Below are 23,388 nucleotides of genomic sequence, written 5' to 3'. Positions count from 1 at the left end.
AACATGGAGAACTGGACTGAACGTCCTAATTATGCTAGATGAGGGTTGGCTCTCCCATAACCTAAGATCATATCTTCCCCACATGCGATTCCATTCATCTGGGTCCATTTTCTGTTAAGTGAGGGGTGGGGAATTCTTTGTTTCACTTGTGAGATCCCATTTCTGTTCCTTTCAAAAGTTCTTTATTGGTGCATTAACATAGGGTTTACAGAATTTACCAGACACCTACTGGCCAGAGGAGTAAGGTCCCAGGGATGAGCGTGAAAAGTGCAGCTCAAACCTGCTGGGTAGAAGGAGGGTACTATAATGCTATGCCTGGACATTGCCTGAGAGTACCATTTTTGTAATCTCACCCTCTGGCTAGAGGGTAATTGCTAAATTTTGAAGCCTCACCTTGCCTGCTGGGATGGAAAAGAGTTCCGCTCTGCTTCTTTCTTCCTTTGCTTGCCCTTCAATTGCAAGCCTACTGTAAAGTGAGGTATCTCCTACTCTATCCAACCCCATCTCCTCAGCTGCTGCAGAGGGTGTATTCTTCTGCTACAGTCGCTGTCCCTTGTGAGTAGCTCCATTTTCTGCTTCTGCTGTTAGCCATCTTGGGCAGCAGAAGAGTAAAATGTCCATGATTATTTTCACAGTTGTGAAACTGATTAGTGTTCTATTATTTTTGCTGTGCTGCTGCTTGGAAAAGCTCTGAGCAGCAGCAGCGGGACTGAGGCAGTCTGCAGGCTCAGGAAGACAACGCTGTATTTATATTTGGAGCGTGCTCTTTACAACTACAAGGATTAGAAAGATAGTGTTTTGAGAGCTGGAAAAATTTATAATTTAGTGCTCCCTGCCCCTAATTATAGAAAGCTCCCCATTCACCAGTGGTGAACAGATTTTGTTTTTAAAGCCCTGCATGATCTGATACTTGTCATACAAAAGAATTTACTGGGTACCACATGATCCACATGGAAGATCTGTGACTCTGAGTTCTCACTTATAACTCTCGTGTACTGCAAATCACTCCCAAGATAAAAATCCTTCAGATATCATTGTGATAGGCTATGGCTAACCCCCATCCCCCTCAAGTTCTGAAAATTGTAACTTTAAAAATGCACCTATATTGAGAGACTAACCTGATGCATAGCTCAGCCACCCCCAGCGGCTGTGTATTCCTCCTCCCAGCCCTACGCACCTCTTTGCCTATTGTTTCCTGCCTTCGCTCCTTTGTCTGCGCTTTATCCTATTCGATGATAATCTCTTTCAGGGCAGAGAGACTGCCTAGTTCTAGCCTTTTGCAGTATTTAGCACCGTTTGGGCACTGTAGCTAATATTTTCAAACCCAGGTACCTAAAGTTAGGCTCCACGTCCAGATTTAGCCACGTAACCTCAGCTCTGTTGTGGCAGGGGGAACTGCAGCCGTTCAGAATTGTTGGCATATAGGGCACGTCCAGGTCGTTGCCTAAATCTGCATGCGGGAGCTTGACTTTAGGTTCCTGGAGTTGAAACTTTTGGCCCATATCAATTATAACAGAGTCTCTCTGTAGAAATGAGGCAGCACAGGTGAACCAGTGATTGCCCGTTATGAAGAGGCTAACCTGAGTGGTGTCGGTGGCAGGGGGATGGGAGGCAGTGGAAAGGCACTAGGTAGACTCTGGAGACTTTGGTTCTAGCCCCAGTTCTGTCACTGCTGTGCAGCCTTTGGCAAGTCTGTTCCCCTCGCTGTGTGTCTGTATTCCCTTCACCCACTGCCTGCCTTGTCTGTGTAGGGTAAGGACTGTCTCTTATGATGTGTCCGTAAAATGGGCCTTTGGTCTCGATTGCGTTTTCTAGCAGTGCTACCATAATACAAATAATGACAGGGTTTGGGGGAGTCCAGGGAGGACTTGTTTGTCACTTGGAATAGCTCTGATGATCCTCCTTGTTCATAATTTCGGACGAGGTGATTTCCTTTAAACCCACTGTGCATTAGCCCTAGAGTGGTCCTTTTTAACGTTCAGATGCTGCTTTCAAATCCAAAAACCGAAGGAAAAAATCTGGTAGCGAGATGCCAGAACAGCCCCAGTGCCTGGCGGAGCTGTAGTGATGCATACGCGATGGATCATGATGTCTTGCCTGGGTTGTGTCATGCTCCCTGGTTACAGGATGACGGGAAGGGGAAAAGTTACCAAAAAAAAAGGGGGGGAAGAAAACCTGGATTTGTGCTGGAAATGGCCCACCTTGATTATCATACACATTGTAAGGAGAGTGATCACTTTAGATAAGCTATTACCAGCAGGAGAGTGGGGTGGGGGGAGAGAAAACCTTTTGAAGTGATAAACACCCATTTTTTTCATGGTCTGTGTGTATAAAAACATCCTCACTGCATTTTCCACTTTTATGCATCCGATGAAGTGAGCTGTAGCTCACGAAAGCTTATGCTCAAATAAATTGGTTAGTCTCTAAGGTGCCACAAGTCCTCCTTTTCATTAGAATTCTCCCTCTCTGGTGAGCAGAAAGATGCATTTAGTTTCCGAGTGTCCATAATTGCTGAGCAAGCTCTAGGATGTGTTTTGCAGCCAACAATTCTGATTCAGTGCTTGTGATTTATTATTGTCTGGGGATTCAGACTGGTGCATTATTTTTGAGCGGTTGCCCTCCAAGAAAGTGAGGGATGCACTTATTCAGTGATTCCCAAATGGCAGTTTCCACCTCCAGCATCTGGGTGCCTCAGACTAATTAAAACAAAGGCTGCAAAATATGGATCTGTCTTTGTGAGACAGCCTCCGTGCTCTGCTGCAGTAGTGCAAATGGGCAGTTTAAAAGCTTGACTGAACAGATAGGACATGCACTGCACTCATGAGCTGCCAAACCCAAGCTCTGGCAGATTGCCAGGGGAAGCGGGCACCCAAAGTGCATGGGCATTCTCAGCAGAGGGGCCATTCGCTAGGCCTGGAGAGTTCAGGAACCAACAGCAAAAGCCGCCCAGTTGTGGCAGCATCCAAGAGATGTGTGTGAGCGGAGGTTTTCTCCCAGATCACTGGGCCCCAGTAAGTTGGAAGAGGGGTAATGCACATTGATAACAGCAACTTTCAGACAGTGGGGTCCATTTTGGCCCAAGCTTGTCTGCAAGAGCTGAGTTAGCGGCAGGATACTTTATGCTTCCTAAGTTATTTATTGTCCTCTGCTACTGGGAATTGACAGTTGTAGGGTTCATTTATTTTAAAGACGACGTCGTGCTAAATCTTTGGGATCAGCAATGTTTTCTTTGTCTCCCTTCCTGCTTGTGGGATGTGCCCACAATGGGAGATTATGTGTTAGCTGAACTAAAATCTCCGGCCTTTCTTGTTTTAATTGCAGAAGCTCTCCTTGAACAGGCCATGATTGGCCCATCACCCAACCCACTGATCTTGTCCTACCTGAAATATGCAATCAGTTCCCAGGTAACAACCTCGGTAACACTTCTCCTTTTCAAAGTGCATTACAGACACTGATGAATTAACCTTCCCAACCCCGAGTTAGGGGACTTGTTGCTCCTGGAAAACCAAGTTTCAGAAGCGAAGTGACTTGTCTAGATCCACAGAGGGACTCAGTGGGACAGCCAGGATTAGAATGCAGAATTTCTTGTCTCCCAGTGCGGCACTCGATCATGCTTCTCTCCTCTGCAAGGAGATAGTGGCGGAGTGTCCCTCTGATCAGTACGTGCCAAAGCAATAAAGCTTCTGATGGTGACCTGTGCATACAGGCGGGCATAGAGATCCCTTGCCCTTTAGACAGTTCCTCAGCTGCCAGACACTCTTGCTTTCCTTAGCTTGTTATTTAAAATTGTAGTTTAATGTGAAGTTTGTGTAAAGCACCTAAAAATGTCTGTTTAAATTTGTGCTGGGTCACTGCCAAAGCCCCTTTTTAAGAGACAAGTAGCGCAGCTGTAAAATGACCTCATTATTCCTTGGCAACAGCAATTGCATTTTAAAATGTTAGCTAATAACTTTCTTGCTCTCTTTTTTTTGTTCCTAGATGGTGTCTTATTCCACCGTCCTGACGGCCATCAGTAAGGTAGATCTTGACGGATGCCGTCTTTCATTTTACCTACAATCTATGCGTCCATTTCTGTCCCACTGACTCCTGCCAGATATAGGTCAAGTGGAAAATGGCATCCTTTGCTGAGTCAGCAATGATCAGATGGCACAAACCAAAGAGCTTGTTTCTGTGTCCCTGCTATGTGGAACAGGCTGTTCACCATCAGTGGAAAGAGATCACTTGCCTTTGCTTTGGGAAACTGCGCGCAGTTCCTTGCGAGGCAGGTTGAAAGGCCTAATCCATCTAACGTGTGCACGACACATTTAAAACCACATGCTGTCACATCCTTTTCACAGCAGTCGACAGCTCCAGCCGTGGTGGGGGAATCCAGGGGTTAATACTTAAAACCAGCAACACTGGGATGTAGCGCTGCCAGTTAATGCAGTGTCGTAGCCAGAGACTAGTGTTTTTTCTCCTTGATGGGAGCAGTGTTAACATCTTAGCCAGTGTAACTTGTATTAAATGTCCCAGGAGCTGAGGTTACACGTGAAGGGTCAGTTTCACAAGTAGTCAGCACCCAACAGCTCCCACTCTTCATGGAGGGTAGGTCCATCACCGGCTATTAGCCAGGATGGTCATGGATGCAACCCCATACTCTAGGTGTCCCTAGCCTCTGACTGCCCGAAGCTGGGAGTGGACGACAGGGGACGGATCACACAATAATTGCCATGTTCTGTTCATTCCCTCTGGGGCACCTGGCATTGGCCGCTGTCGGAAGACAGGATACTGGGCTAGACGGACCTTTGGTCTGACCCAGACTGGCTGTTCTTACTGGGCAATGAACCATTCTGAAAATCTGCCCATGCAGACGTTGTGTTTTGGTGACAGAGGGAAATGCGCTCCCAGGACAGGGTGCTATCAGTTAAAAGTGGTTCATGTGAAAGATTGCTAGTGTCCTGCTAGAATAAGTTACCTTATCAGTGTTCCTCAACCTTTTAAAGTGGGGAGTCCTTGTTCTCAGTCAGGTATTTTTCACAACCCCTTATGTTTACTATAGAAATAAAGGGAATAAAGGATCGATGATGATAATGCTTTAATACTTATTTGTGTATGTGAGAGTCGAGAGGTTGACAGAGATCACGTGAAGGGTAAGAGCATTAAGGCTGTGGGGGAGTGAGATTTTCTTTTTTAGATTGTAATAAAACTTCCAACCCTTGGTAGCCCCCTGACTGCCTTTCATGATCCCCTCCCAGCAGGTCGCGACCCACCAGTTTAGAAGCATTGACCTAGAATCATAGAAATGTAGGACTAGAAAGATCTTGATGGGTCATTGAGTCCAGGCCCCTGTACTGAGGCAGGACTAGGTATTATCTAGACCATCCCTGGCGGGCACTTGTCTAACCCAGTGATACTCAGACTGAGGCTCGTAAACCGCAAGTGGCTATTTAAAGTGTCTCCTGCTGCTCTTTGCAGCACGTGATATTAAAACCCTGTGTGATTTAATTATTAACCACTCAGGAGGCTTTTACTATGTTGTTAACCAATTAAGTTATCAACTTGCACTAAGTTATTAACGTATTTGCTATGAAAATTATATCGATCAATATTTCCCCTTGTCACACTGTTTACATCTGAGTGGTGCTGTAGTAAATGAGACAGTGAATTCACATGATTGTGGCTCTTCTGGGTAATGTTGGTCACTAATTTGGCTCCTGAACCACTGAACTCTGAGTATCGCTGCTCTAAGCTGTTTTTAAAAATCTCCTATGATGGAGATTCCACAACCTCCCGAAATAATTTGTTCCAGGGCTTCAGCACCCTGACAGGAAGTTTTTCCTAATGTCCAACCTAAACCTCCCTTGCTGCAATTTAAGCCCAGTACTTCTTGTCCTGTCCTCAGTGGAGAAGAACAATTTATCACCCTCCTTTTTATAACACCCTTTTACGTACTTGAAAACTGTTATCATGTCCCCCTTCAGTCTTTGCTTCTCCAGACTAAACAAACCCATTTATTTCATTCTTTCATCGTAGGTCCTGTTTTCTAGACCTTTCATCATTTTTTCTTGCTCGCCTCTGGACTTTCTCCAATTTGTCCACATCTTTCTTGAAGCATGGTGCCCAGAACTGTCTTATCGGTGCTGAGTAGAGTGGTAGAATTACTTTGTGTCTTGCCTACAACATTCCTATTAATACAGCCTTCATTTCTGAGTAGCTGTTGAACTAGCTGCCAATACAAACTCTTGGCAGGGAGCCCTGTCCTATCCTAGAGTGGGTCACAGACTGTCTCTTAATGTTTCTTTTTAAAAACTGAGATCTATATTCAACGCTTCTGATTTTAAAATCCCCTTGTATTCCTGTATTGTAGTTCGATGACTTCTCCCGAGATCTCTGCGTCCAGTCCCTGCTGGAGATCATGGATATGTTTTGTGATCGGCTCAGGTATTGGGCTGCTGTTGTGTTACATTGTGCTCTCTTCTGAAGGGTTGCGTGATGATGCTGTGGGAGGAGTTGCTCTAATGCCCCTGAAAGGCAAAGATCGATAACACTGATGAGCCAGCAGTAGTGGATACGTGGGACAGCGGTTCCCAAACTGTGGGTCGCACCCCCAGATGGGGTCGTGCCATCAGCCAGTAGGCCCTTAGTGTATGGAGGATGACACTTGGGGCTTGTCTACACTACATTGCTGTCCGCCGATCCGGGGTGTACACAAGCCCTTGGTGACCTTCCATGTATGATGCATGGAGGACACCATTTTGCTCTACAAAGTAGCATCCTTTGCACCGTATGACCTCACACGCACCATATGTAAGAGGTCACGCTGCATGGAGGACGCCATTTTATAGAGCAAAATGGCATCATCCGTGCAACGGGGTCTCACCTATGGTGTGTGCGAGGTCACGCTGTGCAGAGATGCCGTTTTGCTCTTGAAAATGACATCGCCTGCTGTCTGGGGTCCCAGGAGGAAATGGTTTGTTACAATGAGGTCATGCCGAACAAAAGTTTGGCAACCCCTGATGTAGGAGCTGGGCAGGTCACTTCCCTCAGCTCTGCCTGTGCACCTTGACTGACAGCCCTCCTGCTAGTCAGGTCTTGGACGCCCCACACAGCTGCACTAAACACAGGGAATATAGGAATTGCCAGAGTGGCTCAAACCAGTGGCTCGCCCAGGCCAGGGTCCTATTGCTGCTCATGGCCAGTGCCTGCTTTTTAGGAAGGTACAAGAAACCCTGCATCTGGCATTATGGAGTAACCTGCCTCCATGGAAAGATATCTTCCTGACCCCCAGTAGTTGGTAGGCTTAAACCCATACATTTGAGGGCTTATATCCCTGCTAATGCATCCCAGTCCTCACCTGCGGCACCTCCTGCTCCACGGTCCTGGGCCGTGTACACCCAGCACTGCCAATGCACCTCATTGTTGCAGCCGTTGCTACTTCTGTTTCTGGACACACCTTGGCCATTCTTGCAGCCTTGTCCAGAGAGCGAGCGAGGGGCTGATGTTCTGTTGATGATTTGGGGCATTAAACAGTTTCTCAAAAACCCGGAATGCTTGTAGTTTACCTTAAAACCCAGCTAAACCTGTTTAAAGTCGTCAATGATATTGCTGAGCGTAGCGTATGCCGGGGAGTGAATAGATGGGGTAGAAAGGCGGAAATAGCTGCTCTTCTATTTCCTGAAGCAGAATTGCAACAATTAATATTAATTTGTCACCAAGTGTTGGCAAGGAGCTGCCGCTGGCCAAATGCAAAGCTGGCTGCGTCATCCAGTCCTTGGTTAATTTGATCCTCCATTTAATTAGATCCAAACCTCTGGAACCAAATGATTTGTGCTCCAGAAGGAGAACTCCCACCCCGTAGTGTGTCGATCAATGCTGATCACTTTTTGCAAGATAATTCAATTGCAGGCTTAGAAAAGTATATCCCTTTAATTAGAAGACCAGAGAAGCCAGGAAGACCCCGTGATGGTGAGATTTTTCAACCACACTGGAGGTTATAAGTGTGACGAAGTGCTCTGTGTGAGTTGAGGAGGGAAAAACATCAACAGGTGGATGAAATTCAGCCACATGTTTCAGCCAATGTGAATAGGGGGAAGGATGGTCCAGTGGTTAAGGTGCAGGGCTGAGACTTGAGACATTTGGGTTCAATTCCCCAGCTCTCTGTGTGACCTTGAGCATCTCCCTTTGGGTGTGTATACGCTAGAAACGCTGCAGCCGTGCTGCTTTGTCACTGTAGTGCGGACACTTCCTACAGCAACGGAAGGGGTTCTTCCCTCACTACGGTAGATCCAACTCTCCAAGAGGAGGTAGCTAGGTTGACGGATGAATTCATCCATGGACCTAGCCATGTCTACACCAGAGCTTAGGTCACTGTAACTACGTTGCACAGGGCGTGGTTTTTTCACAGCCCTGCCTGATGTAGTTAGGTGTAGGATTGTTAGGTGTTTGGATGCTGTGGTGGTGGGGGAGCCTGGCTAGCTGGAATAAGGGGAAGGTCCCATAATGAGACATTCAAACCTAATCTTTTCTTCTGCCCCCCTCTCTCAGCTGCCATGGCAAAGCAGAGGAGTGCATTGGCTTGTGCCGGGCCCTGATGAGCGCCCTCAACTGGATGCTGCGCTGCGCAGCCTTCTATACGGAGAAGTTCAAAGAGATGCTGGACCAGGCGGCTGCTGAGAACCAGCTGAAGATGTGCCTGGAGCGGCTGGAGAAGATCCTGGGTAGCACCAAAAACCGGGCCCTGATTCACATCGGCAAGCTGGAGGAGACGTGTATGTCGCTGGGCTACTCCGTCCATCCCACCCTCTCACCTCGGCTCGTCTTGCTGGTGGCTCTGCCATGGTCAAACCTGAACTTCTGAGCTTTCCTCCCATTCTCTCTCTCTGCCATCCTCCCATCACCTGGGAGATCGTCTTTGACTCCTCCTCTCCTTCATCCCGCTCAGCCAAGCCGTGCCATCACTGCTTCCCCTTCCCGTAGCCTTCTCTTTGTCCCTGCTGCTCTAACCCCAGTTCCTCTGCTGTCTCAATCGCTGTAGCCACCTGCTCCCTGACATGACATACGCGCTGCCTGCCCTCCAGTCCCCGCTGCCCTGGAGGAGGAGTCCGCGGGAGCTAATGGCTGCTGCGGACTCGCTCCTTTGCGGTATGACTTTCCCCAGCACACCTGGAGAGGGCGCTGTGCAAAGCCGAGCTGTATCCCAGAGCAGCTCTGCGGCAGCACAGATCTCGGCTGGGATTTCCTCCGGCGCCTGTGTGAGTCAGGTACCTCATTCCCACTGAAATCCAATGGGATATGGCTGCTTACTCCCTTGGGCTCCTAGGCAAATCCCAGCCCTCGTCAGGACCTCTCAGCTGTACAGACCTACTGGGACTCTCATATCCTCCCTGGGATCCCTACGTTGAAAATCTTGCCTTCCACCCCCCTCCCCTTTCCTTCTAGCTTCGTGGAGCACCATAGAGCAGTCGCTGATCAAACTGGGGGAGAATCTGAGCAGCCTCAGTAACCTGCAGCTGCACAGCCAGGCGGACGAGTGCATCTCCCTCATCAAGAGGTAGCCCCTCTGCCTTGCCTTCTGTGCGCTTGGGGTTACGAGTTGGCGGGGGGTCCGTGTACCTGCTCTGCCTGTCGGCTGGGACAGCCGGGGCAGTCATGGGAGCAGCACTGGGGGACGAGTGGGCGGGTCACGTTGGCACAGCCCAGGCGGGCTCACTGCTGAGGCCTGTGGACTCTGCTCTCACCCTTGTATGGGTCCCGGCTCCTCTGCTGGTGGTTAGAGAGCCTCATATGCCTTCCAGGCATCTCCTCTGCCCGTTGTGCAGCCTGGCCTGCCCCTCTGTGCCTCTGTTGGGAGCTGGCCGGGGGAGGGAGGATGCAGGGCTAGGTGGAACTCCATTGCGTCCCAGGCTGGAAGCGCCCCTCATGATACCCCCTCAGCAGCCTCTCCCCTTTAACTCTCTGGCCTTGTCTACATGGGAACATGACCAGAATAGCGATTCTGGAATAACGCCCATGTGGACTCTGTTCTGTACTAAGAGTGTCCATGCAGGGAACTATTCCGGAATAGCCAGAGGCTTTAAATTCACACCTGACCTTATTCTGGACTCGCTTCTCCATGTGGACAAGCCCTAGGACTGCCCAGAGCCCAGGGTGTTAAACACCAGTGACCAAAAGTTCGTCTGTCAAACCAGAGAAGAGTCTAAGGGCCGTCGCCCATCCTGACCTAGACATGGAAGCAGCGTAGGGGAGGGTTGAAACCCAATGACCTTCAGCTCTGGCGGGTGTAGGGTCTCCGCCACCATCACTTGAGCCCCCTGCCCGATTACCACTGTTCTTCTTTTGCAGCATACCCACCATGCTCTCGGCCCACTCTGAGCAGCTGAACAAAACTGGCTTCCCCACCGTGCATGCCGTGGTGCTGCTGGAAGGAACCATGAACCTCACAGGAGAGACCCAGCCTCTCGTGGAACAGCTGATGATGGTGAAGCGGATGCAGGTACAGTGAAGGAGCAGCAGCTTGTTTTCTCACTGTCCTGGGTGAATCCTGACTCAGAGAGGCAGTGTCGCCTAGTGGGACTGGAAGCCGGGCCTCCTGAGCTCTGATCCCGGCTGTGGCGCTGAATCTGTCTGGCCTTGGCAGGTCACTTCTCGTCTTGGTGTCTGGCTTGCACAGAGGGGGGTGAGGCCGAGGCTGGCCCCTGATCTCGCAAGAAATGTAGGGAAGTATGACTCCCTCCAAATCCAGTTGTGTGTCACCCGCATTAATGCCAGGTGGGTCTCTGCCCCACCCTTCTGGCTGGTCCGTGTAGGAGGTTTAGGAGTCTGCTTTTGCCTGTGGAGAATGGGGTTACTCCTCAAGTGGCGGACACACCTGCTTTTAAATCAAGAGGCTCACAGTTCGATCCCCTCTGACGACCCATGCAGTAGGGTGCGTGTGTGGAGGGGGTGGCATACACTGGACTCTCTGGGTCTGAGATCTGTTCCATCCCACTTGTAGCGCATTCCCTCACCGCTTTTTGTGCTGGAGATCTGGAAAGCCTGCTTTGTGGGCCTGATCGAGTCTCCAGAGGGGACGGAGGAGCTGAAATGGACGGCCTTCACCTTCCTTAAGGTAACCCCTTGTCCTGCATCCTGCCCCAGCCGACAGCCCGGAGTCTGTCGCTGCCTGGCTCCCCCAGGACCTGCTGAGCACCAAAACCTGGCCGAGCAATTACCTCTCCTCTCCCACTGCGTCCCCCCACACCCGGGGACCCTTTTCATGCCCCAGCTGTACAGAGCATGTTAAACTGCAGGCTCGGAGGCTGAGCCTGCAGGCAGCATCCGTTTACACGAGCCACCAAACATTGATTTGTCAGGCTTATTTTAGTTTAGCAAAACAGCTTTCGTGTCACTTTGTTCCTGGCTGTGGAGCGCGGTTGGTCTTGGCTTAATGGAGAACCTGCACCCTTGTGGGATATGACATTGGCTTGACTTTATCCAGCTGTATGCAGAGAGGCCCTGATCTTATTTGTCAGCCAAGAGCTGGCTCAGCAACGGAGAGATGATCCCAAGGTTCAGATCTCAGTAGGTTCTCTGCCTCCTTCCCCCCCCATGCCTCATGCCTTTTTCCTTGGAGCTTTTGGTCCCGGTGTACAATGTGGGGATGGTGGTTAAAGCACAGGGTTGAGAGCCAGGAGACCTGTGTTCTGTTCTTAGCACTGCCATGTTGCTTTGGCCATGTCCGCCTCAGTTTCCCCATCTGTAAAGCAGGGGTGATAGCCTTGCAGAATGCTTTATAAATGCTAAGTGACTGTCTGATTTCGATCAGAGGGGGAATAAGTGTTGTGTTAAGACCCTGGTGCTGTTCCTTTTTCACATTCCTCCTTTGTCCTTGGCAGACTGAAAGGTTATGTGTTTAGCGTCTTTCTTTCCCCTCTCCCCAATGTAAACAGCAGCCTATGGCCCTGGATCCCCTGTCCCAGCTCTTGTCCGCTTTTTGTAAAAAAAAAAAAAAAAAAAAAAAAAAAAAAAAAATGGGACGGTGGACGGGAACTGACCACAGAACAAGCTCAACACATTCCAACTTCGTATTCCTCCATCTCATCCCCAGTAATCTCCGCTGGGACTGACAGGTGTGAAGGGAATCGGGGACCTAATGGAAATGAACAGACACTCCTGCTTCAGCTCTGAGAGATGGGTTAGGAAGAAACTGTGACACTTCCCTTCTGTGTGGGTGATTCCATAAATGTCCACGAGGGGGCTTTCCTCCCACCTTCCTCGGGAACAGATGGTCCCAGGGCATTGACTAGATGGGTCGCTGATGCAGTTCTGTGGGGCAGCTCTTAGGGGTGTTTCCTCTAGGGCTGGTGTCTTGTGCCATGATGCCTGGGTGCGAGCCACGTATCGTGCTGCATGAGTCTGAGTCTCTGCACCCAGGATCTCTTGGGCTAGATCTGAATGTTTTAAAAAACTGTTTCTTTCAGATCCCTCAGGTTCTGGTTAAACTAAAGAAATATCCCCAGGGAGAGAAGGTGAGTTGCTGTGACTGTTGGTATTTAGTGTTGATCATTTACAGTGCATGTGTGTGTGTACACAAAATACACACACACACAGATCATGTTTGTAAAGGAGGTGCCCAGGGACCAGATGAGATGGAGGCTCTGTTGTGCTAGGCACTGAACAATCCCAGAGTAGCAGACAATCACTTCCCCAAAGAGTTTACGGTCTAATAGCCTGGGAGGTCACATGCTTTGTAACTTGTGTCGTCTGAACTTGTACACACCAGGGGCTCCTTGCATCCCTCTTGCCACCCTCCTACCTCCCTCTGTTTCAGGGACTCTCTGAAACTCTGCCCGGGGTTGTATGTGCCTCTCATACCAGGGTGGTCCTTCCCCCCGTAGCAGGGGCTCTGTGTAACCCCACCCCACAGCCAGTTTGGGGCTCTGTTGTACTAGACAAATATAGACCTTGCTCCCTCAGAGACATAGGCCCGTGCTCAGCTTTGCACCAGGAACGATCTGATTGGTCAGCAGGTCCCCTCGTGTCCGTAACCATAAGCATGTGCGTAGGTCTCGGCAACATCGGGGCCATGTGGTCAAGGGCACTGCCTGCCCCAAGGAGCTTACAGTCTAAAAGATGAGACATAACCGGGGGAGGAGACAAACTCCTGGCCTCAAGGGTGTGATGGGAGGATGGGGTACCACTGTGATAGCTGGTCTAGGCTGAAACCCCTTGGGGGAAGGTTTATAGCCAGAGGTCACAAGTCATCCCTGCTTGGCTGCTCTTATCATTTACCACAGTGCTCTTTTGCTATCTCTGTGGGTGATTTTGTTTTGAGGGCTGGGAACTCCACAGTAAAATCATAGAATCATAGAATCATAGAATATCAGGGTTGGAAGGGACCCCTGAAGGTCATCTAGTCCAACCCCCTGCTCGAAGCAGGACCAATTCCCAGTTAAATCATCCCAGCCAGGGCTTTGTCAAGCCTGACCTTAAAAACTTCCAAGGAAGGAGATTCCACCACCTCCCTAGGCAACGCATTCCAGTGTTTCACCACCCTCTTAGTGAAAAAGTTTTTCCTAATATCCAATCTAAACTTCCCCCACTGCAACTTGAGACCATTACTCCTCGTTCTGTCATCTGCTACCATTGAGAACAGTCTAGAGCCATCCTCTTTGGAACCCCCTTTCAGGTAGTTGAAAGCAGCTATCAAATCCCCCCTCATTCTTCTCTTCTGCAGGCTAAACAATCCCAGCTCCCTCAGCCTCTCCTCATAAGTCATGTGTTCTAGACCCCTAATCATTTTTGTTGCCCTTCGCTGGACTCTCTCCAATTTATCCACATCCTTCTTGTAGTGTGGGGCCCAAAACTGGACACAGTACTCCAGATGAGGCCTCACCAATGTCGAATAGAGGGGGACGATCACGTCCCTCGATCTGCTCGCTATGCCCGTACTTATACATCCCAAAATGCCATTGGCCTTCTTGGCAACAAGGGCACACTGCTGACTCATATCCAGCTTCTCGTCCACTGTCACCCCTAGGTCCTTTTCCGCAGAAAACACCAACCCAACCCATTTCTAAGGATCTCCTCCCTCTCCTTGCTGAGCAGTGGATGTCAGCTTGTAATGCATGAGCAGAGGTTGGGGCCTGACTTTCATGGCAAGTGTCTGGCGCTCCTGTTGCTGCTGAGGGTTGTGTTCCTGCCGTGCTCTGACTTCAGTGGGAGGCGGCACCTCTGAACATCAGATTCTGGCCGCCCAGCCTTCCCTGTGTCCCAGAAGCACCATAGGATAATCCATCCCTTTGCTAACGTCACACTGACCAGCCAACACTCTGTTGGTCCACCAGGTGAAGCTGTGCAGAGTTATTCAGCTGATGGGGCAGAATCGAGCCCAAGTTTCTAAGTGGCTTTGTTGCTTCAGCTGAAAGAATCTCTTGTACCTTGTGAAGCGAGGTCTGATCGAGCTCTTGCCTCTTGTGTGGCTGCAGGATTTCACTGAGGATGTGAATTGTGCCTTTGAGTTCCTGCTGAAACTCACCCCTTTGCTGGACAAAGCTGATCAGCGATGCAAGTAAGTGCTTCTCCCTCCCGTGTCTGCGCCTGACCTCGGAGCACCCAGGGGAAAGGGCCTAAGCATGTGGAAGGGCACGGCTGTTGTATGCCATGTGCGGGGTCTTTCCTCCTCCTCGCTGCTGTGGGAATGACTGGATTCTGTTGAAAACCATTGGGCTGCGCGCAGAACCATGGGGACAGCGTGTCTCTCATGCCGGAGGAGCCCCACAGCCCCGAATGGGTAAACTGGCCTGTGTCCTGGGTTTAATATCTAGTAGAAAACTTGTGCTCTTAGCTCCATCTCTCTCAATTCCAGCTGTGACTGTACCAGTCTGCTCCTGCAGGAGTGTAGCAAACAGGGACTGCTGTCTGAAGCCAACATGACCAACCTGGTCGCCAAACGGTAGGCCCCCAGCTCTGCCGCTTTGGGAGTTCCCCTGTGAAATTCCTGCACATTGATAGCAGCTGAGTCTTGCTGCCATCCCTTTCCCTGGGGAATCACTGGGTTCTGGGGGCTCTGGGTGTCTTTATTCCGCTATGAGGAAGTTAACGGGACAGTTTGGATCTAACCAGACGTCAAAACCCTAAAGGAAGAGTCAGTCAGAGGCGGGGGCTAAAAGACACTAGGTGTGTCAGCCGGAAGAGAAAGGCCTTTGCTGGTCTCTGCTGAGCACACTATGGGGACTGGGAGGGAAGGGGGCCTTGTCAGCCCAGGGAACTGCCTCCTCGGCTCAGATCTGCTGCTCTGGCTGGCCACAGGCTCCCTATGTGGGGAGGGGCGTGGGTGCTGGATTCCCGCGGGCTGTATTAACCCTGTCCCGTTTGGTGTAGATGGCACACTTTGGTGAAGGGAGTGGGGGATCGCAGACCCAAAGGACATTGTTTGGAAAGCAGGGGAAAGAGGGGGCCCCTCCTCTCTGATTCCCTCATCTCCGTGCATATCTCCCCCAGGACGGCCGACCGGGAGCACGCGCCACGCTTGAAATCGGCAGAGAATGCCAACATCCAGCCCAACCCGGGGCTCATCCTGAGAGCCGAGCCCACTGTCACCAACATCCTCAAGGTAACTTCCCCAGTGCTCCTCGCCCCTGTCCCAGACCGCTGTGGACACCTGGGACCCTTGATCGCTTGTGAGCGGCTGTAATGCTCCAGGTTCTCTCCCAGTGCTGGGAGAAAGGCGGCACCTCTAGTCAGCCTTGCAGGCAGGCTCACTGCGGGCAGCTGGCAGCCAGCAGCCCTGTGCCGCGCCATTGGGATCGACGGGTGTCCTGTTCTGCTGTAGTGGCTGTAAGAGTCAGAGGGGCTGTTCCCCATGCCAAGCCACCCCTTTAGCCACGCCTGGAAGCGGTGACCTTATCCAGCATATTCAAGCACTTGGGCTGTAACAGCATGACTCAGGCCTCTGCAGGCAGAGAGCTCTGTGTACGTCCTGCTCCCGGCTCCTTTCTCTCTGGATAATGCACACAGAGCTCACGCAGGCGGATGCAGTCTTTCCCTGCATTGTTAGGGCCGCCCCGCTCCCCAGCTTCTGAATCAGCAAGTACATTTTGTCCCACAGGTCCCACTTGAGCCGCAGCCGGTGGTGGATTATGGGTAATGACAGCTCTCCTTGGGTGGTGGCTGAGCAACGCTAGAGCACCGTCTGGCAGGGCTTATCCCTCTGGGGAGACGGGATCTCTTGTTTTCTCATGTAGACCAGAACCACGGGGCTTCTGATGAGGACTGACTTGCATATGGCGTTACCGACAGCCAATCGGAGAGCTCCAGTCATGCCCAGATTTCTACAGCCGCTTTATAACACTGTTTAAAACTGCTTTGTTCCCCGGCCCCCCGTTTTTTCACTAGACCATGGATGCAGATCACTCCAAATCCCCAGAGGGGCTACTAGGCGTCTTGGGCCACATGCTGTCTGGGAAGAGCCTGGATCTGCTGTTGGCAGCTGCAGCAGCGACGGGGAAGCTGAAATCTTTTGCTCGGAAGTTCATCAAGTGAGTGACTCCAGAGAGATTGTCTGTGCTGGGTTATCGCTGGGCGCGGGGTGTCATGTCAGCTGTGTCACCTGTTTGTGCCTCAGACCTCCCACCTCTGAGCAAAACGAGGGAAGCAGGTGGCCGCAAACATCCAGGAGATATAACGAGGCTGGATCGATCTGTATTTTGTGTCCTCTCATGCTATGGGTGCAGCAACGCAGCTGGCTTTGGTCACGCATCTGCCTTGGCTGGCAGTGGGAGCTGTACAGCAAAGCCCCCTGTGGTGCTTTGAGAACGTGTCTTTAATCAGTGCTTTTCAGCAATCTCGGGATAGGTCTGCAGATGTTCAGAGCTCAGATCGTTATGCGGGGGGGTTTGTTAGCCTCCTGTGCTGGAAACATACCACCCAGGCACAAAATCCACCTGCCCCAGCCATGATATCGAAAACAAACAGCCCTGCTACTCTGCTTGCTCGCTAAAATCCCTCGCTGTCCCCAGGCGGGCAGGGGAAAAGCTGCGGTGTTGGATGGTGCATTAAAAATAAGTAGCTAGAATTGTGAGGTTGAACTCGTGTACTCTAAAACCAGCTGATGTGGGAGTGCACATGGTAAGCCAACTTGAGGCAGCCGGGCCCAGTGGACAGGGCATACACTTGGAGTCAGGACTTCTGGGTTCTATTCCCAGCTTTGCTGTGGACTTGCTGTGCAACTTTGGGCAAGTCCTTTCCCCTCTCTGTGCCTCAGTTTCCCCTCCATTCCTTAGGTTATGTCTACGTTACAAAATTCTGCCAGAGTAGCTATGTCAGTCAGGGATGTGATCCCTGACCCACCTCGCTGTGCCAGCAGGAGCCCCTAGTGTAGATGCAGCTAAACTGACAACGCTGCACTTTTACCGATTATCGCCTGTTTTGTTTGCGTGGGGCACTTTTACTGTACCAGGAAAGTGCAGCTTTAGCTGCGTCCACGCTAGCCGTGCGTTCTTGAGATTTATATACTGGTGTTCCTGTAGCAGCAAAGTGCTCCTAATGTAGACGGGCTTAGTCTATTTAGATTGTGAGCTCTGGGGCAGAGGGATACCTCTCACTTGTTTTCTGTGCAGCACCCAGTATAATCCGAACTGGGGTGTCCAAGCACTGGGGTAATATAAATAAGCAGGACCTTTTCCTATTTTGACACGTTAAAGCCCTGCCTGTCAGCTGGAATCATTCTTGGGAATTGTTATTATAGTCAGACCAGTCTTGGGCAGAACCCAGGCTTGGGGTTTGGAGTCATTTTTATTTTGCACACATTCAAATCTTCAAACCACTAAAGCATATGAAAAGAGAGTGCGAACCAAACAGCCAGTGCAGCTGGGGTCTGGTAGTGGGTCGGGTTGATGTGGTGCTGGCTTCTTAGAACAGGTGTGCGTGTGTTAATGTACAGGGTGCCATCTCCTGGGTTAGCCTGAATCCCCCCTGTTCAGTGCACCCATGTCAGATGTGGCAGATGCTGTTACTCTGCTAGGATTGATGGATGGAGCAGTAGCGGCTAGAGGCCAAGATCAGGTTGGCTGGGGCCTCTAACCCTAACCCTAACAGCAGGGACTCCCAGGCTAACCAGACCAGGCAATGGGTGGGGGAGAGCAAGGGTCATTCCCATTTTACCCTGGGCAATGGAAGCCCAGAGGGGACATGTCATTGAGCTGGGAACTGAACCCAGGCCTAAGGAGTCCCAGCCCCGCGTCTGGTCTCCTTCCCCTTCCATCTTCAGACGGGGCCTGCGCCATGGAGCCAGCAGAGAAAGGAGCCGGTGGGAACTGGGAGGCTGGCCCCGGTTGGGGAGAGGGTCCAAGCTGGGCCTGAGCTGCTGTGGCAAGTGAGGGTGGAGGAGGCTTGGCGTGGGCAGCCGGTGTGGGCAGCCTTCCCTGCCCTAGGGATAAAGAGGTTTCAGTTTCACCAGCCACAGAGACCGAACCCTCGGCTATGGCGCTTCATTGCTTCTTTCTCTGCCTCTCTTCAGGCTGAACGAATTTACCAAGCACATCAGCGGAGAAGGCTGTAAGTGTGACAGGGCAGCTGGAACTGCAGAGCCCCTTACGACTGAGTGTGGAGGAGCTGGGCCCGGGCCCTTTCATAGAGCACCCCCGGTCTGAAAGAGTTAATGCCGTAGGGTAACAGTAGAAAGCACTGTCCCAGCCAGGGGCCTGCACAAGGGGGCATTGATTCCCTCTGGCAGGGTCCAGGGCTCACTGGGGTTCTTTATCCTCTCTGGCAGCACGTGTGCATTGCCCTGCAGCCCCCGCCGCTCGTCCCCAGCTCAGTTGCAGATCAGGGGGCTCTGTGATGGGGGTGCGGGAGAAGAGTCCCCCTTCCTTCCCCGGCGGGAGGGGGAGATTGGCCTGCTGCCAGTGCCCTTTAGCCTCTCCCTCTTTGGAAGGGATGATGTCTGAGCACAGGACCCAAGATAAGGATTATGAATATATTTGCATGTGATTAAACATGTGAAATGCTCTGACCTTCCATTGGCTGGAGGGAAGGCTTAGCTCCAGGCTCCATGGCCACTTAGTGGTGCAGCAGGGTCTCAGCTCAGGATGCGGGGTGGGAGCTAGTGAAAGTTCCCTGCCCTTGGACATGTTGGTCCCTCAGGTGAGGCCGCTATGCAGGAGATCTGGGTGGTGTGAGCACCGACCTGCTCTCCCTGCTGGCAGGAGCGGCGCCCCACGGGAGGCAGCATGTTCCAGTGCAGTGGGGTGGGGGAGGTCCCTCCACAGCATCCCACTGGGGCCTTGAGGGAAGGAGGTGGGCGAACTGGGGTTGGAAAGCTCCTCTGGTAATGGCTTGGTTTCTCCTCCACAGCCAAAGCGGCTTCTGTCAGGGCCCTGCTGTTCGACATTTCCTTCCTCATGCTGTGCCACGTCGCCCAGACCTACGGCTCTGAGGTAGGCTGCCCCCCGTGCGTGTGGCTCTGTGGACCGGTTTCTCCAGGAAGCCTGACCTCGTGCCATCCAGCTAGGAGATCCTGAACGAATAAACCTGAGCTCAGACCATACAGCACTTCTATAGCTTAGGCTAATGCGCTGTGTCCCTCTTGGTGTCCCTCTGGTGGCTGGATCACGTAGAGGGCGCATCTAACGGAGCTGGGTCTTTTCATTTGGGCGACAGAAGCTTATGCTTTTGGATCCAGAGGTGGTGGGTTTGATCGCCACAGATGGTGACCCACTGGGAGCATCACGTTAGGGCTCTCTGTGCAGAGATCATCGGAGCATTTAATTTCACCTGCTTCCTTTCAGCTTGGAAAAGAGAGGGCTGGGTTTGGAAAGAGCAAGAGTCCTGGAAGCTGTGGGAACTCCTGTTCTGTTCTGCTCTCGGGCCAACGGACGCATGAAATTAACTTCCAGCCAAAAGTCTGTCAGTGGCTGCTGTCTTCAGCTGCTAGCTGAGGGCCTGATGGTTTTTCTTTTCCCCTCCCCAGAAGCACAGAGCACCCAGAACTCCAGCTGAAGTGAACTGCGGGTGCTCAGCACCTGTGAAAACCAGGTCAAGGGGCTGCCAGCTGGGCGCCCCCAAACCGAGGCCACCCCTATTGTTGGGCATGACAGAATGGTTCATCTGCTGCAGGGATCCCTGGCTGAATGTCCTGCAGGGGTCCGATCAGATGATCAGAGCCTTAAAGTCTGTGACCCTGTGAAAATCGATGGCCGCTCCTGACCTTGGTTTACTCTGTTCGTTTTCCTTCCCCTCGCTGCCTCTCGTGTCAGACCCACAGAGTGCGGGCATTTGGCGTAACCTTGTAACGTCACAGGAGTCGGAGATAGAAAAAACCATCCCCTCCCACTCCTGCTTTGTTTCCTAGAGCTGGGTCCGGATTAACCTCTGGCGAGATGGGCTCAGTGATCGACCACGTCTCTTTCCATCTCTGAATCCTCTCATCCTGCTCAGTTTTGAGATTAATATATAAGGATGCCCACATGGGGGCGCTGTGCAACTACAGTTAACATGGTCATGCTCATGAAAGAAGGCACTAACGCTGGCTCAGAGACGCCAGCTCTTTCGCTTGTCCATGTCCATGTTCCTGTTTGATTCTGGGGGGTCTGTTTCTCCCCCATTTGCCCCCAGGTCCCCAGTTGGGTAAGGATGCAGCATTGTCCTAGCCTGTATGAATACCGTACAGACAGTCTAGTGGTGAGCAGCTCCAGGGGTGGGTAAGGGGAACTCTCTCCCCGCTATTAAACATGTTTGTATTTGGGGAGTTAACCTCTCTATTCTGGGTAAATTCCCAGCCTACCTCCCTTTTTCTAACTTACAGAGGATAAAGCTTAGGACAGGGGAGTCAGGACTTCTGGGTTCTGTTTCTGGTTGTGCCACTGACTCTCTCTGTGGCCTTGAATAAGCCACTTCCCTGCTCTCTGCCTCAGTTTCCCAGTCTCTAGTGCCCACCTCTCAGGAGTGCGGTGAGGATTAATTCAGTAATGTTTGGAAGGTACTGGTAGATCCTTGGAGAGAGGAGATAGAAAGGAACAAAGGATTGCTAGTAAACTCACCCTGCCACTTCAGCTGGCTTTGTTGTTAATTACTTTCCATCATAAAGTCTTGTGCAGCTTGGCTGGGTTCTGCTGAACAGCAATGGCATGTCACCCCAGAGGTGGCTGCATTTTGGTGCTGCTTAAAGTAATCCTAACATGTCTCTCTTCGGGGCCTTGTGGGCCTTGCTTACTGTTTGTGTTGTCTTAGAAGGCTAGGGCAGTGCGCAGTAATAGTCCTATATACTCGGTAGGGAAATATACGGGTATTCTTGAATCTCCACAGCTTGGGAGCCAGCCGTACTCCGCAATCCAACCCCGCTCCATTGTATGTCAGTGCACAGTCCAGCCAGTGGGCCAGGCAGCAGCCTCCTGTATTCTGAACAGGGAAATTCACAGCCGTGTCTCCCATTTGGAGATTCTAAAAGCCGAACTCCCACAGGCCCCCCGTGACGGTACCATACAGCCAATGAAGCAGCAGGGCCAAGGAAGGCAATGCCTACACCCTAGCCGTTCACAGTCCTTTGGCATGTCGCACATGCCCAGATCTGCTTCCAGAGAACGTTAAAGGGGGCAGATATCTGGGCAAAGGAATTGGGTAGCTAGTGAAACAGCTCTTTGGGGGAGGCGTGACTCCTCCCGAGACGGGTTTCTTTTGGTTTAACCTTGTGCTGTGGGTTGATTCAGCTGGAGTCCCTGGTGCTCGGCTGCATTGCAGCTGATTTGCGTTCTGGTATTTCCATCCTTTACTTGGCCCGCTGTGCAGCAGAGCCTGGCTCCTTGTCGGCTCCTCCCCCAGTCCTGCTTCCTTCCTAACTGCGGGCTGTGAGAGCCTGCAGGGTGCTGTCCCAGCTCACCGGGCTGGGGGGGCCTAGGGGAAGCTCCACACACCAGCAAACCGAAGGCGCGGAGGCCAGCCTGATGCAAACATCCCGGCTCCTGCAAGCCCAGGATAATCCTTGGCTACCTCACTGCCAGGATTTCCTGTGCACAGGTGTATTGGGAAGTCATTATCCAAAACATTGCTAGGGACCTGGAGTGATTGGTTTGTAGGGAAGCAAGGGATGCTCCCTAGGAGGGCTTGGGGGCACTCTGCACCCAAGGAGTTGGCAGGGCAAGAATCCTTGCTCGTGACAGATACGCCAGGTCCTGGTGGCAGTCGTTCCTCCATCCAAAGAGTACTTTTTAGAGGCTGACATAGGACCTGCTTCCACTCCGTCACTGAAATGCAGCCACCTCTGGGGTGGAATGTGCAGTCTGTGCAGAGCACAACAGGAAGGGAAGGAGAATCCCGTGGGAGAGTGACACTTCAAGGGCAGAGAGTAACTCGCCTCATTGGGACTGGCCAGAACCACGGAGATTTGCCTTTCCCTCAGGAATAGTCCCCTGGCATTAGCCACATTGGCCACTGTGTGTTGCTGTTGCATCAGCTGTGAGCTGTGCATTGGCTGGGCTGCTCCGCGTTCTCTTAGGGGGCCTTTGCTTGGGACCTCTTTCCAGGTGATCCTCTCTGAGTCCAGCCCCACGGGTGAGGTGCCGTTCTTCGAGACCTGGATGCAGACCTGCATGCCGGAGGAGGGGAAAATCCTCAACCCAGATCATCCCTGCTTCCGGCCTGACTCCACCAAGGTGGAATCGCTGGTTGCTCTGCTGAACAGCTCCTCGGAAATGAAGCTGGTGTACGTAGCTCCCCTGTGTGTGTGGTGGTGGTGGGGGGACCCGACTCCCACCCATACTCCAGCCTGGGCTGAGCTAGATTCCCAACAGAGCCGTTTGCTTGAGCCCATTCTACCAGAAGCCAGCTTAGGCTGATGGCCAGCAGCGCGGCTTGCCTGTGGGACCCACGCTGCCGCCAGCACGTGACTTGCCCCTTCGGGCTGGTAGGGTCGTGGTGAGTGAGCGTTTAAAGGTACCCTGTGCCCCTGACCGGGTCTCCCTCTGTTTCCCCCTCCCCCTCCCGGCAGGCAAATGAAGTGGCACGAGGTATGTCTCAGCATCTCGGCGGCCATCCTGGAGATCCTCAATGCCTGGGAGAATGGAGTGCTCACCTTTGAGTCGATCCAGGTAGCCGTGCCACTGGCTCCTCCCCGGGCACCTTAGGGGAGCCCTGCCCCACGGGGGTAGAGCCGCGGCACAAACCTCCCTGGGCTGGGTGTTTCCAGAAGGCAGGTTTGCAAATGTTCGCCTCACAGACTCACCCGAAGCCTGAGCGGGTCCTGGGGGCCGAATGCCCTTCTTGCTCTGAATACCACCCCTCCAGGATAGGGGTTCAGCACAGTGGGGTGGGGGTGGAGGGGTGAGAGAGAGAACCCTGGGTTACCGGGCCTGGTAAACAGGGATGTCCGTCTCTAGAATGGTCAATCCAGCATCTTTCATCAGCCTTCAATTAAAACAAAGAAACCATGCTTGGAAT

The 23,388-nt window shown here is 51.9% G+C and overlaps 1 protein-coding gene and 1 non-coding gene across 2 annotated transcripts in view; both read left to right on the top strand.

The window, feature by feature from the left end:
* The window catches only part of MED24 (mediator complex subunit 24), a 34,851-nt gene that overhangs the window by 1,687 nt on the left and 9,776 nt on the right, over positions 1 to 23,388 (top strand). Inside the window, exons 3-18 of the mRNA XM_077806128.1 lie at positions 3,322 to 3,404; positions 3,979 to 4,017; positions 6,347 to 6,420; positions 8,524 to 8,747; positions 9,418 to 9,529; positions 10,321 to 10,471; positions 10,973 to 11,086; positions 12,438 to 12,485; positions 14,445 to 14,527; positions 14,825 to 14,911; positions 15,460 to 15,571; positions 16,354 to 16,496; positions 18,476 to 18,513; positions 19,312 to 19,394; positions 22,476 to 22,654; positions 22,940 to 23,039. Of these exons, the coding sequence (XP_077662254.1) occupies positions 3,322 to 3,404; positions 3,979 to 4,017; positions 6,347 to 6,420; positions 8,524 to 8,747; positions 9,418 to 9,529; positions 10,321 to 10,471; positions 10,973 to 11,086; positions 12,438 to 12,485; positions 14,445 to 14,527; positions 14,825 to 14,911; positions 15,460 to 15,571; positions 16,354 to 16,496; positions 18,476 to 18,513; positions 19,312 to 19,394; positions 22,476 to 22,654; positions 22,940 to 23,039 (1,670 nt within the window). The remainder of the gene's footprint in view (positions 1 to 3,321; positions 3,405 to 3,978; positions 4,018 to 6,346; positions 6,421 to 8,523; positions 8,748 to 9,417; positions 9,530 to 10,320; positions 10,472 to 10,972; positions 11,087 to 12,437; positions 12,486 to 14,444; positions 14,528 to 14,824; positions 14,912 to 15,459; positions 15,572 to 16,353; positions 16,497 to 18,475; positions 18,514 to 19,311; positions 19,395 to 22,475; positions 22,655 to 22,939; positions 23,040 to 23,388) is intronic.
* On the top strand, positions 18,879 to 18,986 carry LOC144258182 (small nucleolar RNA SNORD124). Its single transcript, XR_013344646.1, has one exon. It is a non-coding gene; the product is annotated as a small nucleolar RNA SNORD124 (small nucleolar RNA).

This window comes from Eretmochelys imbricata, chromosome 27, assembly GCF_965152235.1.
Source record: "Eretmochelys imbricata isolate rEreImb1 chromosome 27, rEreImb1.hap1, whole genome shotgun sequence".
Classification (NCBI taxonomy): Eukaryota; Metazoa; Chordata; order Testudines; family Cheloniidae; genus Eretmochelys; species Eretmochelys imbricata.
The sequence above is the reverse complement of the archived record's forward strand: the minus strand, read 5'-3'. Positions and strand labels throughout refer to the sequence as shown.